This window comes from Bufo gargarizans, chromosome 4 (assembly GCF_014858855.1).
Source record: "Bufo gargarizans isolate SCDJY-AF-19 chromosome 4, ASM1485885v1, whole genome shotgun sequence".
Lineage (NCBI taxonomy): Eukaryota > Metazoa > Chordata > Amphibia > Anura > Bufonidae > Bufo > Bufo gargarizans.
Genome location: NC_058083.1, coordinates 152,030,469 through 152,045,733, shown reverse-complemented (window position 1 = coordinate 152,045,733; position 15,265 = coordinate 152,030,469). Strand labels below are relative to the sequence as shown.

Sequence of the window (15,265 nt, the reverse complement as noted above, 5' to 3'; positions counted from 1 at the left end):
ATTTTTGTTTTTTACCTTGCCACTAGGTCATAGGTTTGTCATTGGACCCAACATTTATTCCGTGACCTATATATATTTATATTTACAACTGACCTGTGTGCTATCCCAGGATGGCGCTCTCTCTCTGTTTCTTTCACTTTTTACATGGCATAACATTTACTTGTCTTTCTATTTATGTATACCTTTTAACTATGTTCAAATAAAGCACATTTTTACTTTTTTGGTACTATGAGCTCCATTTTCTTGTTCTTTCTATATTTCACTCGGGAGCTTGTACCGAGTTACAAACTACGGGTGTCCTTTGTGGGCACTGTCCTTTTCCCTCAACTGGGACGCCCTGGGTCTTTTTTGTTTCTTTAGTTACCCGGCTGTATGACAATTCTGGCTTTATCAATGCATAACAAGGCTGGTCTGCTATACTGCAGTCCGGAAAAGCTGGGTAACCACCTCTGCTGGGCTGTGAAGGAGGGCATAATGGTTATATGAAATACACACAATGCTGCATTCGTATATCGCCCAGCTTTATCAGCGACCTAAACAAAGGTCGGTTTTTAGAGTGGTTTTAGCAGCTGTAGAAATGTAATGGAGGCTGCTTCTGGCTGTGTAAACATTTCTGCCTTGACGCTATGTGTGGGTACAATGGTATACATTGCCTATACAGTGACTACAGAAGTAGTATATGTAATCAGTAAGGCCTAGGTGCACAAGCATCAGAGGGAGAAGACATAATTGCAGCCTAAGAGAATAATTCGGTCTTATGGTCTGCAATTGTGACATAGGACAGGAGAGGGGCGAGGAAAATAAGGAGACTGTGTTACATTTGTCTGTTCTTTTTACTGGTTTGGATTTTAGTTTAGTGTCTCCTTTCAATTTGGAAATGATTCGCAGTCGCAGTAAAGCTATAAGCTACATGTAGGGATGAGCAATTTGTCTCATTAGCAAGGGTTCTTCCCCTGTGAGGGGCTGCCTCAACAGGTGAATTAGTGCCCACCTGCCTACTGATTGACCGGACATCTCGCCCAGCCCTGACAATGGCTCCTGCGTCGTTGCTCCCAGTAGGTGCACAAGAACTGAGGCTCTACGGAAGTGTAGTAGTACATGCGCAGTGGCTGCTCGAGTAGCGAAAGTAGAGCCTCTGCTGTGCATGCACAGCTACTTGGAGCAGCGGCGCAGGTGCAAGACTGACAGGGCCAGGCCAGATGTCCAGCCCTATCACTCAAAAGGCAGGTGGGGGCTTCTTCACCTGTGGGGTCAGCAACGCACAGGGGAAGAGGTCCTGCTAATGAGATGAATTGATTCATTAGGATCGGTTCACTCATCCCTAGCTTCATTACACAGAATTTTGTCCAAAACTACCAAGTTGGAAGCAAACAGATTACAGTAGAATTTAACTGTTTATGTACCTGGGAAGGGATGTCTGCTCACAAGCTCTTCAGGAAGTTCAAGTTCTCTTCCTAATATACGAACTTCATCCTTGTGAAAATCTTTTAATGGCTCTATAACTTTTCCCTAAAGAGAACACAAGGTTGAACTGTCTGTAGAGAACACAAAAAACAACAAAATCTCCCAAAACCCGCCCCAGCACCTTTAAAATAGATTTTAAGACTATACAAGCTGGCCAACAGTAACGTTTCAGGGCTTTTCACTATTCTGTATACCATGCAATCATTAAAGGGTTTTTCTGGGATTTTGATACTGTTCTGCAGGGGTCCCGGGTGTTGGACCCCCACCGATCAGCTGTCTGAGAAGGCACCTCCGCTCCAGTCAGTGCCGTGGCCTTCTCACAGCATTCATTCTATAGCCGCTGTGCTTGGTATCGGGCTCAGCTCCATTGAAGTGAATGGTGCAGAGTGCAAAACCAAGCACAACCACTATAAAACCTATGACGCTGTGCTTGCCAAGCACGGAGAAGGCCGTGGCACTGACAGGAGTGCTGGTGCCTTCTCAAACAGCTGATCGGCCCCATCAGATACTGATGACCTATCCTGAGAAAAGGTTACCAGTACCAAATTAGAGGAAAATCCCTTCAAAACATCTAGCGATTATGGGGAAAATAGGGGGCTTTATGTGAACATAAAAGATCTGCACTATAACGTACTTTAGTTTCTGGCATAAATTACAAGGAAGATTGTTGTGTGGCAGGAGTCCATGCTCCTGTCGCTAAGCCTAACCCACATTTATATTAAGGTGCAAATGCATAGTGTGAAAACAGAAAGTTGCAAAAGATGTTTTCAGATCATAGTCAGAAACATTTAAAGGTGGGCATACACCAAGCATGTCAAACTCAAAGGCTGGCATGGGCCAAAAAAACAAAATTTAAGTTTATGTGGGCCGCATCAAAAAAAATAAAAAAATTTTTTTTTTACAATATAATGCAGACGGATCCATTCTGAACGGATCCACCGTCTGCATTATATGAGCGGATCAGTCTCAGACTGATCCGCTCTGAACGCAAGTGTGAAAGTAGCCTTAGGGGCGAGAACCTGGGATCTTTCATCCCTCGTCCTATTCAGCTCTATCAGGGTGAATAGGACTTCACACTGTCCCTGCTGCTCTGTACCTTGTGCACACAGCATCAGGGATGTTACCATGGCAACCAGGGCTTCTGTAGCGTCCTGGCTGCCATGGTAACTGATCGGAGCCCCAGGCTTACACAGCTGGGGCTCCGATCAGAAGCTGCCACTGCACCACCAATGAGGGGGAGGGCAGAGGTCCCTGTGGCCACTGCCACCAATGATTTTAATACTGGGGGGTTGAGAGGGGCTGGCGCACTGTGCCACCAATGATTTTAATGGGATGGGGGGTTGAGGGGGGGGGGGGGGGGGGCACACTGCACCACCAATGATAAATGACCCCTTTATACAGGAGGCTGGTACTGGCAGATCAGCAGTTAACCCCTCAGGTGCGGCACCTAAGGGGTTAACTGCCTCTGATCGCAGCTCCCTGTCAGCGGCAGGGTGCCGGCAATGCGATTCTGCTGCCGTCACCCACCTCCTGTATTGTGTTAAAGACTGACTTTCACTTTCAGGCCACACAGAGCGGCGCCCAGCGATGTCTCAGCACTCACCATTAGTCCTGGGCGCCGCTCCGTTCGCCCACAGTGCTCCATTACTGTCTCCTCTCCTGCTCCACATGCTGCTGATTACTATCGGAGCGATGGGAGGAGACATCAGCTTCACTAGTGGGCGTTCCTTCTTCCTGGCTGTAGCGCTGTCCAATCGCAGCGCAGGGAGAAGGAACGCCCACTAGTGAAGCTGATGTCTCCTCCCATCGCTCCGATAATAATCAGCAGCATGTGGAGCAGGAGAGGAGACAGTAATGGGGCACTGTGGGCGAACGGAGCGGCGCCCAGGACTAATGGTGAGTGCTGAGACATCGCTGGGCGCCGCTCTGTGTGGGAAATAGGAATAGTCCTATCATTGGTGGCTCAGTGCGCCCGCCCCTCCTCCGCCCCTCTCTCCTCATTGGTGGCGCAGTGCGCCCGCCCCTCCTCCACCCCCCCTCTCTTCTCATTGGTGGCAGCGGCAGCAGCACAGGGGGAGGGAGGACAGCTTCCTTCTCCCTATGCTGCTGAGAGAACATGAGCGCGATGATAGCAGCGCGCTCATGTTCAGAGATACTAGACTGCCGGGCTGCAAAGATATTCATTGCGGGCTGCATGCGGCCCGCGGGACGCATGTTTGACACCCATGGCATACACCCTAGAAAGTTGTTGGATACGTGCTTGTGACCCGTATGCCTACCAAACCTCCCATACACATCCGGCTCAAATGAGCATCCATTTGTTCTCAAGAAGAGGTAAATGAGCTGCTGCTGGACAGCTTGGGCAGGATTTTATCTCCCTTGAGAACATAAGATCAGAAATGTTGAAATTCAATATTCCTGGCCCTTCTTTCCACTGATTTCTGCCACCAGGGGAGTATTGGGACATCCCATATACATTAGATGGTGGTCTGACTGCACCAAAATCAACAGGTTTGGCCAGTGTTTGTCTAATGTGTATGGCAAGCTTTATATATGGAAACAAATCTGTTTCCACATACTTTATTCAAGTATAATTGGTCAGAGGATGAAGATTCAGCTTTTCCTTTGTGCCTAAAAATATACTTACTATTCTGTAAACTCTTTGGGAATATGATGAACACCTTTGCCTCTATATATTTTATATGAACACACCCGTATCTAATATCAGTGAAGGAGACCTGGTAGCTTAAATTTCATGTTTGGAAATGCCTAAAGTTGAAAAATTCCTTTAACCAGTTCCTGACCAGGCCACTTCCCTCCCATTTATTATTTTTTATACTTTACACTTTGTGCCCCTAATAAGGTCATATAAGACCTTTGGGGGGGGGGGGACATTTAACATGATTTTTTTATTTGTTGCCAATTTCTTCTGCAACTGGGGCTAACATAGCAGCCCCAGATATAAGGGCAGTAAAGCCCTAAGAGAGGTGGTACATCTCTGTACAACCTCACTGCAGCCAGTTCCACAGATTCCCAGTCGCCGGCGGTAACATGACCACTGGTCCCCGGCAATGACGCTTTACAATCTCTACACACAGCGCTCATTGACAGATCAATGGGTAAGACAGGGACGGTGAAAAACAGTCTCTGTCTGCCTTCTCTGTAGAGAGCCCTGCCGTCATTGACAACTGCACGATTGGGGTGCGGCTGTAATCTCTACACAGATGTTTTAAAACATCCGTGCAGAGATATACCCCGACCACCTAGGTGTATATGGTCAACCAGCAGTTGGCAAGGGGTTAACATATAAGATTAAATCTCTGGCATAGGCAAAGATTAAAATGTGATAATTTCCTGATAATCCATACTACCTGAAGTCGCATGGAAACACTCAATACCCGATTAAGTCTTTACCTCTTCCCTCAGCTTCCTGATGAGTTCTGTATCATTGTGATGAGTTTTAATAACTTCAGCTTTAACACTAGCAATAAGAGATGCGCTTTCAATGAGATCCGGTCGTAATGTGCCTTGTGCAAGGAAAACTTCTTCAGGGTTCAGGTTCAATTCACCAATAACTTCATTAGCAATCTAGAAGCAAAGTAGCATCTACAGGTTAGTTTACATGGACACACAAAGCAGATGCTTGTAAAAAAAAAAAAATACTTATGGGGTCATTTATCAAACTGACGTAAAGTAGAACTGGCTTAGTTGCCCATAGCAGCCAATCAGATTTCACCTTTCATTTTTCATAGCTCCTTTGCAAAATGAAAGGTGGAATCTGATTGGCTGCTATGGGCAACTAAGCCAGTTCTACTTTACGTCAGTCTGACAAATGGTCCCAATAGAGTAAATGTATTTAATCATGGGTTCCTAATCTCCGAGACCCCCACCATCAGAAGAATGAGGTGCCACAGTCCGTGAAGCAGAAGTCCCACCATGCATGATGCCGCTCCATTCTACCCTGTGGGACTGACCGATAGCTGAGCGATGTACTCTGCTTCTCTTTGAGAATCCCATAGTGTGAATAGAGCAGCTGCACACATGAATGATATTACTAAGGACAGGGGATAACATCTTATGGTGGGACAACTCGTTTAAGATATCTGTCAAGGCATCTTATTCACCCTGATCCCAGCACATACACACCTTTACAAAAGTGTCACCAATGATTTTCCTCTTCTCCTCTGGATTTGTCGTCATGTTAAGGGTCTTGCTGATTCTTTTACGTGGTGTTCTGTCCTCGTCGGATATTGGTAACGTTGTTGTACCATTGTAAAATGAATGTGCTGCGTTCACAACTAGAGGAGACAGATTAGAGAGATTACTGTGTGTACGTTCAAATAAAGGACAGCAAGGACAAATCAAATACAGCAAATAGCTTTCCTGCTTATAAAACTAGACATTTATAATTAAAATGTACTATATATAAAAAAAAGTATGACTGGAGCACAACATAACCACTAGTAGGTATGAAAGTCCCCCCTTCTGCCAGTTCTTACTTATATTCTTAGTTATATTAGGTTACAGAAAGCTGGTTGGAAACTAATTTGGATTGGCATTTCCACTCTCACGGGATGTTGACCATTTTTCCCAAAAAGAAGTCAAATCATCATCCCTCCAACTCTGCATCTACAGTCGTGGTCAAAAGTTTTGAGAATGACACAAATATTAGTTTTCACAAAGTTTGCTGCTAAACTGCTTTTAGATCTTTGTTTCAGTTGTTTCTGTGATGTAGTGAAATATAATTACACGCACTTCATACGTTTCAAAGGCTTTTATCGACAATTACATGACATTTATGCAAAGAGTTAGTATTTGCAGTGTTGGCTCTTCTTTTTCAGGACTTCTGCAATTCAACTTCTGGGCCAATTCCTGACTGATAGAAACCCATTCTTTCATAATCACTTCTTGGAGTTTGTCAGAATTAGTGGGCTTTTGTTTGTCCACCCACCTCTTGAGGATTGACCACAAGTTCTCAATGGGATTAGGCTCTGGGGATTTTCCAGGCCATGGACCCAAAATGTCAACGTTTTGGTCCCCGAGCCACTTAGTTATCACTTTTGCTTTATGGCATGGTGCTCCATCGTGCTGGAAAATGCATTGTTCTTCACCAAACTGTAGCTGGAAGAAGTTGCTGTTGGAGGGTGTTTTGGTACCATTCTTTATTAATGGCTGTGTTTTTGGGCAAAATTGTGAGTGAGCCCACTCCCTTGGATGAGAAGCAACCCCACACATGAATGGTCTCAGGATGCTTTACTGTTGGCATGACACAGGACTGATGGTAGCGCTCACCTTTTCTTCTCCGGACAAGCCCTTTTCCTGATGCCCCAAACAATCGGAAAGAGGCTTTATCGGAGAATATGACTTTGCCCCAGTCCTCAGCAGTCCATTCACCATATTTTCTGCAGAAGATCAATCTGTCCCTGATGTTTTTTTTGGAGAGAAGTGGCTTCTTTGCTGCCCTTCTTGACACCAGGCCATCTTCCAAAAGTCTTCGCCTCACTGTGCGTGCAGATGCGCTCACACCTGCCTGCTGCCATTCCTGAGCAAGCTCTGCACTGGTGGCACTCCGATCCCGCAGCTGAATCCTCTTCAGGAGACGATCCTGGCGCTTGCTGGACTTTCTTGGACGCCTTGAAACCTTCTTAACAAGAATTGAACCTCTTTCCTTGAAGTTCTTGATGATCCTATAAATTGTTGATTGAGGTGCAATCTTAGTAGCCACAATATCCTTGCCTGTGAAGCCATTTTTATGCAACGCAATGATGGCTGCACGCGTTTCTTTGCAGGTCACCATGGTTAACAATGGAAGAACAATTATTTCAAGCATCACCCTTCTTTTAACAGGTCAAGTCTGCCATTTTAACCCAATCAGCCTGACATAATGATCTCCAGCCTTGTGCTCGTCAACATTCTCACCTGAGTTAACAAGACGATTACTGAAATGATCTCAGCAGGTCCTTTAATGACCGCAATGAAATGCAGTGGAAAGTTTTTTTTGGGATTAAGTTAATTTTCATGGCAAAGAAGGACTATGCAATTCATCTGATCACTCTTCATAACATTCTGGAGTATATGCAAATTGCTATTATAAAAACTTAAGCAGCAACTTTTCCAATTTCCAATATTTATGTAATTCTCAAAACTTTTGGCCACGACTGTATACAAAAAAGTTTCCTTTATTTGTGGAGTATTATTCTGGAAATCCTGAGTATCAATCTTTTTCAGACCTGTAAGTACAGTAATATTATTTATAGCCATGGGTTTAAAGGAGTTTTCTATCAAGTGGCAGCAGCATGCCGCCTAAAAACGAGATTTTTGTATAACTTACCAGTAAAATCTCTTTCTCGCTCTTTCCTTGGGGGACACAGAAGACCTTGGGTATAGCTCATCTCCCTAGGAGGCGTGACACTAAGAAAGAACTGTTAAGCCCCTCCTCCACAGCTATACCCTCAGCCTGGAGAGAGAGACTGCCAGTTGCGTGTCCAAGTAGTGAGAAAAGGCAAAGTCCAAAAGTGGAACCAACAAGCCAACTACCCAACGGGTAAAACAAACTCGGAAACAAAGAATGGGTGGGTGCTGTGTCCCCCAAGGAAAGAGCGAGAAAGAGATTTTACTGGTAAGTTATACAAAAATCTCGTTTTCTCGCCCAATTTCCTTGGGGGACACAGAAGACCTTGGGACGTTCAATAGCAGTCCAAGAGGGGAGGGACCACAGCACCAGGGCAAAGCACCCGAAGGCATCAAGAAACCGCCGCCTGCAGACCAGGCGGCCCAAGGCAGCAGACGCCGAAGCCCCAGTGCGCACCCTGTAGAACCCAGTAAGGTGTGCAAGGAAGACCAGCGACCGCCTTGCACAAAAGCATGGCCGAAGCCTTATGCCTCCGGCCCAGGAGGCACCGACCGCTCCGGCTGAAATGAACGGTGACACCAAAAGCAGAACCCTGCCCTTGGTGCGGTAACCACAGCAATAGACACAGAGAGCGAAGGAAAGCCACCCTGGAGGCCGTCAACTCTTTGCGCGGACATCCTGGAAACACAAGAGACCGAACGCAGACAAGAGCCGGAGATCTCCAAGTAACAACTGCAAAACCAAACAATCTCCAAGCGGTGAAGCGCCCGTTCCCGGAGACGGGAAGGGGATGACCAAAGCCTCGTAGATAAGAAGGCAGATACCACCCTCAGAAGGAAGGGACGGGGAAACAGCCCCGTCCTGGAAAAGGACAGAGGGCACAGAACACGAAGGGCCACCCATCAGACATGATGGCAACAGAAAACACAACTGTACAGGACAGCAGGAGTAGGGAGAACGTCTACAACGGCACCAAGGGAAAGAGTGGAGCGCCAAGAGCTCAGTGTGTAGTTCCCAGGGCGGTACCAGGGAACGGTACAGAGGAACCAAGAGCCACTCTGCGGAAGAAGGTCATGACAGGCCCAGGAGGGCCAGAAAACGCTGCAAGGGAAAGGACAGCGCCGACACTTGACACTTCAGTAACAGAGTCCCAGTCCTAGGGTCAGGCCGGACTAGAGAAAGACAGAACCAAGGGAGAGAAAGCAGAGTGGGGGAATGCCCCACTTACCACAAAACCTAGTCAAGAACCCTAAGTCCGACAACCGAACCCGGACGAAGCACAGTCGGGAGCGAACACCAGCGCGCTCGCAGGAATCGCCTGGCAAGCGGGAAAAAAACCCAATGTGATCAGGCGCAGACCAGTAACACGGCCCAAGGGTCGGAAGAAAACTCCCGTCGGCCCCCGAACAACATAGTTCCGTATCCAACCGGAGTGGGTGAGCAGAAGGACAGACGGAAGAAACCGGAAGGGTCCGCCCAGCAGCCGACAGATGCCAGGACAAGACAGGCCAAAGTCCAAGTCGACGTAGCCACCACAGGAAGGAGTTCTACAGTCCTGGTGAGGGAAAGTCAAGGACAACCGTGACCGAAGGGTAGTCCTCCCAAGTTACCGAAAAGGTAAGTCCAGCAGGACCATATGCCCAGAATGGAAAGGCAATCTGCACCCAGCGGGAGGACAGAACGCAATAGGCCTGGCAAACAGCTAGTACTGCCAGCGAAAACGAGGGAGACGGTACGAGACCACAAGTAACCCCCGGAACCATCCAAATGAACAACCATGCTCACCCCCGAAGGGGAGGGGGCAATGACGAAAACAGCCTCTGAGGCCTGGCCGGTGCAGAAGCCACCTCGGAGTGACAAACTCAGAGAGGAAGCCAAAACAACCGAGCCAGCGAGGAAAAGCAGTCGAGACAGAGGCCGGCATAACACCCTCCAAACCGAAAGGAGGAATGGCAAACAGGGAAGCCACAGGACAGTTCAAAAGCCGAATACCTGCTACTCTGTGAGACGACCTGCAGATCGCCTCGCAGAAGGCGAAAACCCTGAAGAACCCAAAAGTGGAGGTCCCTCAGACCTGGATAGACGAGCACCCAAGAGAAGTTGGGTGACCCTACCCGAGAGGAGCGGTCTGTTCCTGGTAGCAGATCAGACTGAAGTGCAGAAGGCGCCAAGACAACGCTCTTGACCCGACGGCTTGCGCGGGGAAGCAATGTCACGGGAGGACGAACGGGTACGCATCAAGGTACCCCGAACACCCCCCAGGTGGAAGGGCCAATGAACATGGCTGGTGCAGTCACAACGGGACCACACCAGAGAATGAGTGCCACCCAGCTCGGTGCAGTAGCGAGCCAGCAGAGCCCGTCTACATATATACAAGTTATACAGCGGTGAATACATTGGGCATTCATTTGTTGTGTGTTGGACAACACCTTAGGCTCATACAGGTGGACAGAATGACCTCTTCAGAAAAGAGTGCAAAGCTAGCGACAAGCAGCCTCACCCCAAGAGAAAAAAGTATGTCGCAGGAGGAAGGGAGGCATACGTACTAGCAAACCGCAGGCAGCGAGAAGGCCAACCCACCCACGGGAGGAGAAGGCAAACACGGCCCAAACAACGCACAGAGCGCACAGCCAAGCATCCCACAGTATCCATGGAAGTACAAGTGCAACCCGAAAGGGAGTTATGCACAAGGCTAGTACAGGGGGCATGCTATGGAACGCAAGCAGTCCGCCCAGAAAAGGGGGGAGAAAAGCACCTGGCAAACTCTGCAGACGGCAAGAGTGCAAAGGCCCGCACCAAAGGACCTAGTGAAGGGGGAAGGGCATGCACAGGATTATCCGGGCATTAAATTATTGTGCAATAATCCACCCAACACCGAATTTTGTGAGAGTGCAACGAGTAGTTCGCCAATGAAAGGGGAACGTCCAGTACAGCATATAGAAGGACAGCCGTGAATCTCATGAGCGCGCAAATTACCGCCCACGGAACGAGAAGTGGTCATGCACAAGGCCAGCACCGTTTCTAAAGGGAGTGCAAGCAGCGCACCCATGTTTAGAGGGCCATGCTCCTGGCCAGCAACGTATTCGGTGAGGGTGCAATGAACCGCACACGGCAGCATCGCATCCCAGGAGAGCGCGAGCACCCCGCCACGGACGGGGCCATGCACATGGCCAGCAACGTACTGGCGCAAGAACAAACACCGTCAGTGAAGGTGCATGTATGTCGCCTGAGGAGAGGAGGCATGCCCATGCCGGCAGCAAAGCCAGCGAGAGTGCGGTACACCGCCCAAGGAAGGGGGGGGGGGGCCATGCCTATGACTGGCAGCGGATCCGGTGAGAGTGCAAGCACCCCGCCATGGAAGGGGGTCAAGCACGTGGCCAGCAACCTACCGCGAGAGAACAACCCCAGCCAGGAAGAGTATGTATGCCGCCCGAGAGAAGGAGGCATGCTCAAGGCTGGCAGCGAAACCAATGAGAGTGCAGCCTACCGCTTATGGAAGGGAGTCATGCACAAGGCCGGCAGCGAATCCATTGAGAGTGCAACGTTCCGCTTATGGAAGGGGGACGTGCACATGGCCGGCAGTGAACCCAATGAGTGCAGTGTTCCGCATATGGAAGGGGGACGTGCACATGTTTTATACCCATGGCCGACAGCGAACCCAGTGAGAGTGCAGCGTACCGCCAAGAAGGGGGATACACACATGGCCGGCAGGAATCCAGTGAGAGTGCCGTGCTCCTTGAGGGGTCATGTACATGGCCAGCACCGTATCTGGTGAGAGTGCAATTCTTCTGCCCCAGAAGGGGGTCATGCACCTATCCGGCATTAAATCCAGTGAGAGTGATGCACATGGCCAACCTGTAACTGGAGAGGCGACGTTCTGCCTATAGACGGGGCGCCTGCCTTTGGTCAGCGCCGCATCCCGGGAGATGGCAAGGGTCCGCCTAGAAGGGGAACATGTAGCTGGCCAGAACCGCAGCAGAGGAGCGCAACATGCCGCCTACGGAAGGGGGGCATAGCGTGCGGCCAGCACTACTGCATCAGGCTGCAGCGTCCTGCGCAACCATTCCGTTATTTATTAACTTTTTTTTTTTCTTAACAACACAGCCACTCTGAGGCAAAAAAGGGGCCACCATACAGGGGCACAATCTCACACAGGCCCACCAGGAAGCCCAGAACATAGAGGGTGTCCTCTAGATGGGAGCCGGCCCCTGGTGGCCGGTACCCAACAGGTTAACAAAACATCCGGCCTAGGGGGCGGCGCTGCGATCCCCTGGGGGCGGGGGACCTCCAGGCGGGAAGAATTCGCGCCGCGAGAAGTTCCCGCCCCCTCCAACTGAGGCTGGAAGTTTGTGGCCTAGTAGGCCGAGAAGCCGGGGCCTAGATTTTCGCGGCGCCCGGCCGACCGGGAGTACCGGCGGTCGGCCGGGACCGGGAGGGAGCCGGCTGACGCATGCACTAACGGCCCGCGGGTGCCCACCCCGCGGGCCGGCAGAGACAAAGGGCCGGATTGCGGCCGTGCAGGCCGAAGCCTGGGTCAAAGGTTTGCGGCACCCGGCCGGGAGCCGGCAGACGCATGCACTAACGGCCGCGGGTGCCCACCCCGCGGGCCGGCCGAGACAAAGGGCCGGATTGCGGCCGAGCAGGCCGAAGCCTGGGTCAAAAGTTTGCGGCTCCTGGCCGACCAAAAGCCTCAACAGTCAGCCGGGGCCTGCTGGAGCATCGCGCTCAGTACATGCAGGCAGTGAGGGCCTTGCGTCCGGCAGCTTCTGGAGCGGGCCCTTGGCCCTAGACACCGGTAAGGAGGGCGGGGGGGGGGGGACCCTGAAGTCCAGCACTGCACCCCCTGCCCTAACGGCGCCCGTGGAGGAGGGACAGGGCAGTCAGCGAGGGCCCCCTGTACTGAATCTGCGACCGGTAAGGGGGAGGGCCGGCATAACCCCTGTGTCAGAGGCAGCTAGGAGCGGGTCTCCGGTCCTAAAGCAGAATTCCTCCACAGCCATCCATTGCTCACCCCTGTGCAATGCCCTATGAAGGGGCAGTGTATAGTCGCCCCGCGGTCACCAGTATGGTGGTGGTGTGGGGCTATATGATTATTGGGCAACAGCTGGATATGAGAGACAGCCCTGGAGCCAGAAAATGGCTGTTCCCAACGACACCTCAGGGTCCAGCAGGGACCAGTATGGGGGTCCAGCACGCAGGAGACCGGGGAGGGAATGAGGGGAACGTAGGGCTGGAGAAGCCTCTCTCTTACCACAGCCGTCTTCACCCTCGGTCCGTTCCAGCAGGGTCGCCCTTTCAGCTACTGGCACCGTAGTGGCAGGACGCTGGAAGAGGGACTTGGCGTGCGGGCGACCCTTGCGCTGGCGGGATGCAGGGGAGCTGGGCTGCCCTGGTCCACCTTGCCTTCTGTGGGGGAGGCAGCAGTGCGGATGACCGGCACTGGCGCAGCTCGACCCCGGGAGAAACAGAGAGGTCTAGTGCGACTCTGTTGTCCCTGATGATCTGAAGAAAAAGACAAAAGCAAAAAGCAAAAATCAAAACTAAAAACCAAACAGGAGAAAAACAGCCCTGCAGTAGCAGGGAGTGTCTTGCCTCCTTGGACACTAAGCAAAAACTGGCAGTCTCTCTCTCCAGGCTGAGGGTATAGCTGTGGAGGAGGGGCTTAACAGTTCTTTCTTAGTGTCACGCCTCCTAGGGAGATGAGCTATACCCAAGGTCTTCTGTGTCCCCCAAGGAAATTGGGCGAGAAACAGAAGGTTGATACTTACCTGCTCCACTATGCTCTGGTCCTATGTACTGCTCCTGCTGTCTCCACTTTCCATTCCGGCTGGTCATATGGTCGCATGCACTCCTCCAGCCAATGACTGGCGTCAGCGGTGATGGGGCCCGTCATGGCCAGGCTGATGTAAACAGTGCTGAGACCAGAAAATTGAGACAGCGGGAAAGCGCTGAGGACCAGAGTGGCATGGAGCAGGTAAGTATTAATCTTCTGTTTAAGGGGACAGGCTGCGGCCACTTGATAGTATATAGTTATTACCCGAAAACCCCTTTAATACAGGCAAGAAGAAGGACTGGGTACATTAGGTGGCCGTTCTGAGAGAGAATCAAAAGAACCGCAAGGGGTGCTGATTGCAACACAAAAAATAAATAAGAATTTTACTTGATCTGAAGGAGAAAATTTATATTTATTTATGTGTGGGAAAACCCCCATAGGTTTTCTTACCAATGTTTATATATATTTGTTTCCACTATCACTATTACTTGAGTGGCCTTCCATTTGTGTTAGGTTTGATTTACACGTTCACGTACTGGCCGTGATATCCATCTGTATTAGGGCCCATTCAGACGGCCGTAGTGTTTTGTGAATCCGCTATTTGCGGATCTGCAAAACACGGACATCGGCTGTGTGTGTCCTGCAATTTGCGGACTGCACATGGCGCAACCATAAAAGAAAATGCCTATTACTGTCAAGAATAGGACATATTCTAGCTTTTCCGCAGAGCCGCAAAAGAAACGACGCATGCGGACAGCACACCGTGTGCTGTCCGCATCTTTTGCAGCCCCATTGAAAGGAATGCGTCCTCACCCGTTCCTGCAAAATTGCGGAACAGATGCGGACTCATTCATACAGCCGTCTGAATGAGCCCTTATTTGGATGTGTCATGGCCTGACCGTGCGTTAAATGACCAGTAAAGAAAAGCATTCAGGCCCCTTCCTGTTTTCGTGAAATAATCCTTACCACCACTAGTAAGAAATAGGTTTAATACAGCAAAAATGTCAGCTACATAAGACAGACCTTTCACTTGGATTCCCAGCTTTTTCAGCGCCTCCTCCACAGACTGGCTCTCTCTTTTCCGCATAAATCCATTGTCTATATGAACTGCAATAACTTGCTCTTGGTTTAAGGCTTTGTTCAGCAGAGCTGTGCAGACGGTAGAATCCACTCCCCCGCTCAACAGGACCTGAAAGGGAAATATTATAACAGAAACTTGTCAATCCGCTTTTTATTGTGTGGTACATATGGCCCTGCCACCATCTGTAATCTGTGCATTTAGACGAGGTGGTGAATTCACTAAAAGAGTTCAAGAGGGGCATGGATGCCTTTTTAAAAGGGGCAATTTTTTATGATTGCATGTTACTCATTAAGAGCTATAAATCATTTTAAAAATTTGTATTTATTAAAAATATTCAGCCGTTTAGTCACTGAGGGTTAACTGTGCACAAAAAGTTCATTAACACTTATTTAAGCCACATTTTTATCAGTTAAAATAGAATCGAGCTACAATGAGGTCAGGGATCAAGGCGCTATTACACGGAGCGAATATCGCACAGATTGTCGTGCATGTGAGCGAAAATAGGAATCGTGTGATGTAATAAGTATGAACTATTCAAAGACAAGCGACAAACTGAGCGTTCCTCGTCCATCGTGATCTTCAGCACGCAAAATAA

The 15,265-nt window shown here is 49.7% G+C and overlaps 1 protein-coding gene across 2 annotated transcripts in view; it reads right to left on the bottom strand.

The window, feature by feature from the left end:
* GMPS (guanine monophosphate synthase) overlaps positions 1-15,265 on the bottom strand; it is a 47,072-nt gene that overhangs the window by 11,755 nt on the left and 20,052 nt on the right. For both annotated transcript variants that reach the window (XM_044288705.1, XM_044288704.1), the window contains 4 exons: positions 14,613-14,778; positions 5,611-5,762; positions 4,879-5,052; positions 1,404-1,509 (listed from right to left, as the gene is read on the bottom strand). In XM_044288705.1, the coding sequence (XP_044144640.1) occupies positions 1,404-1,509; positions 4,879-5,052; positions 5,611-5,762; positions 14,613-14,778 (598 nt within the window). The remainder of the gene's footprint in view (positions 1-1,403; positions 1,510-4,878; positions 5,053-5,610; positions 5,763-14,612; positions 14,779-15,265) is intronic.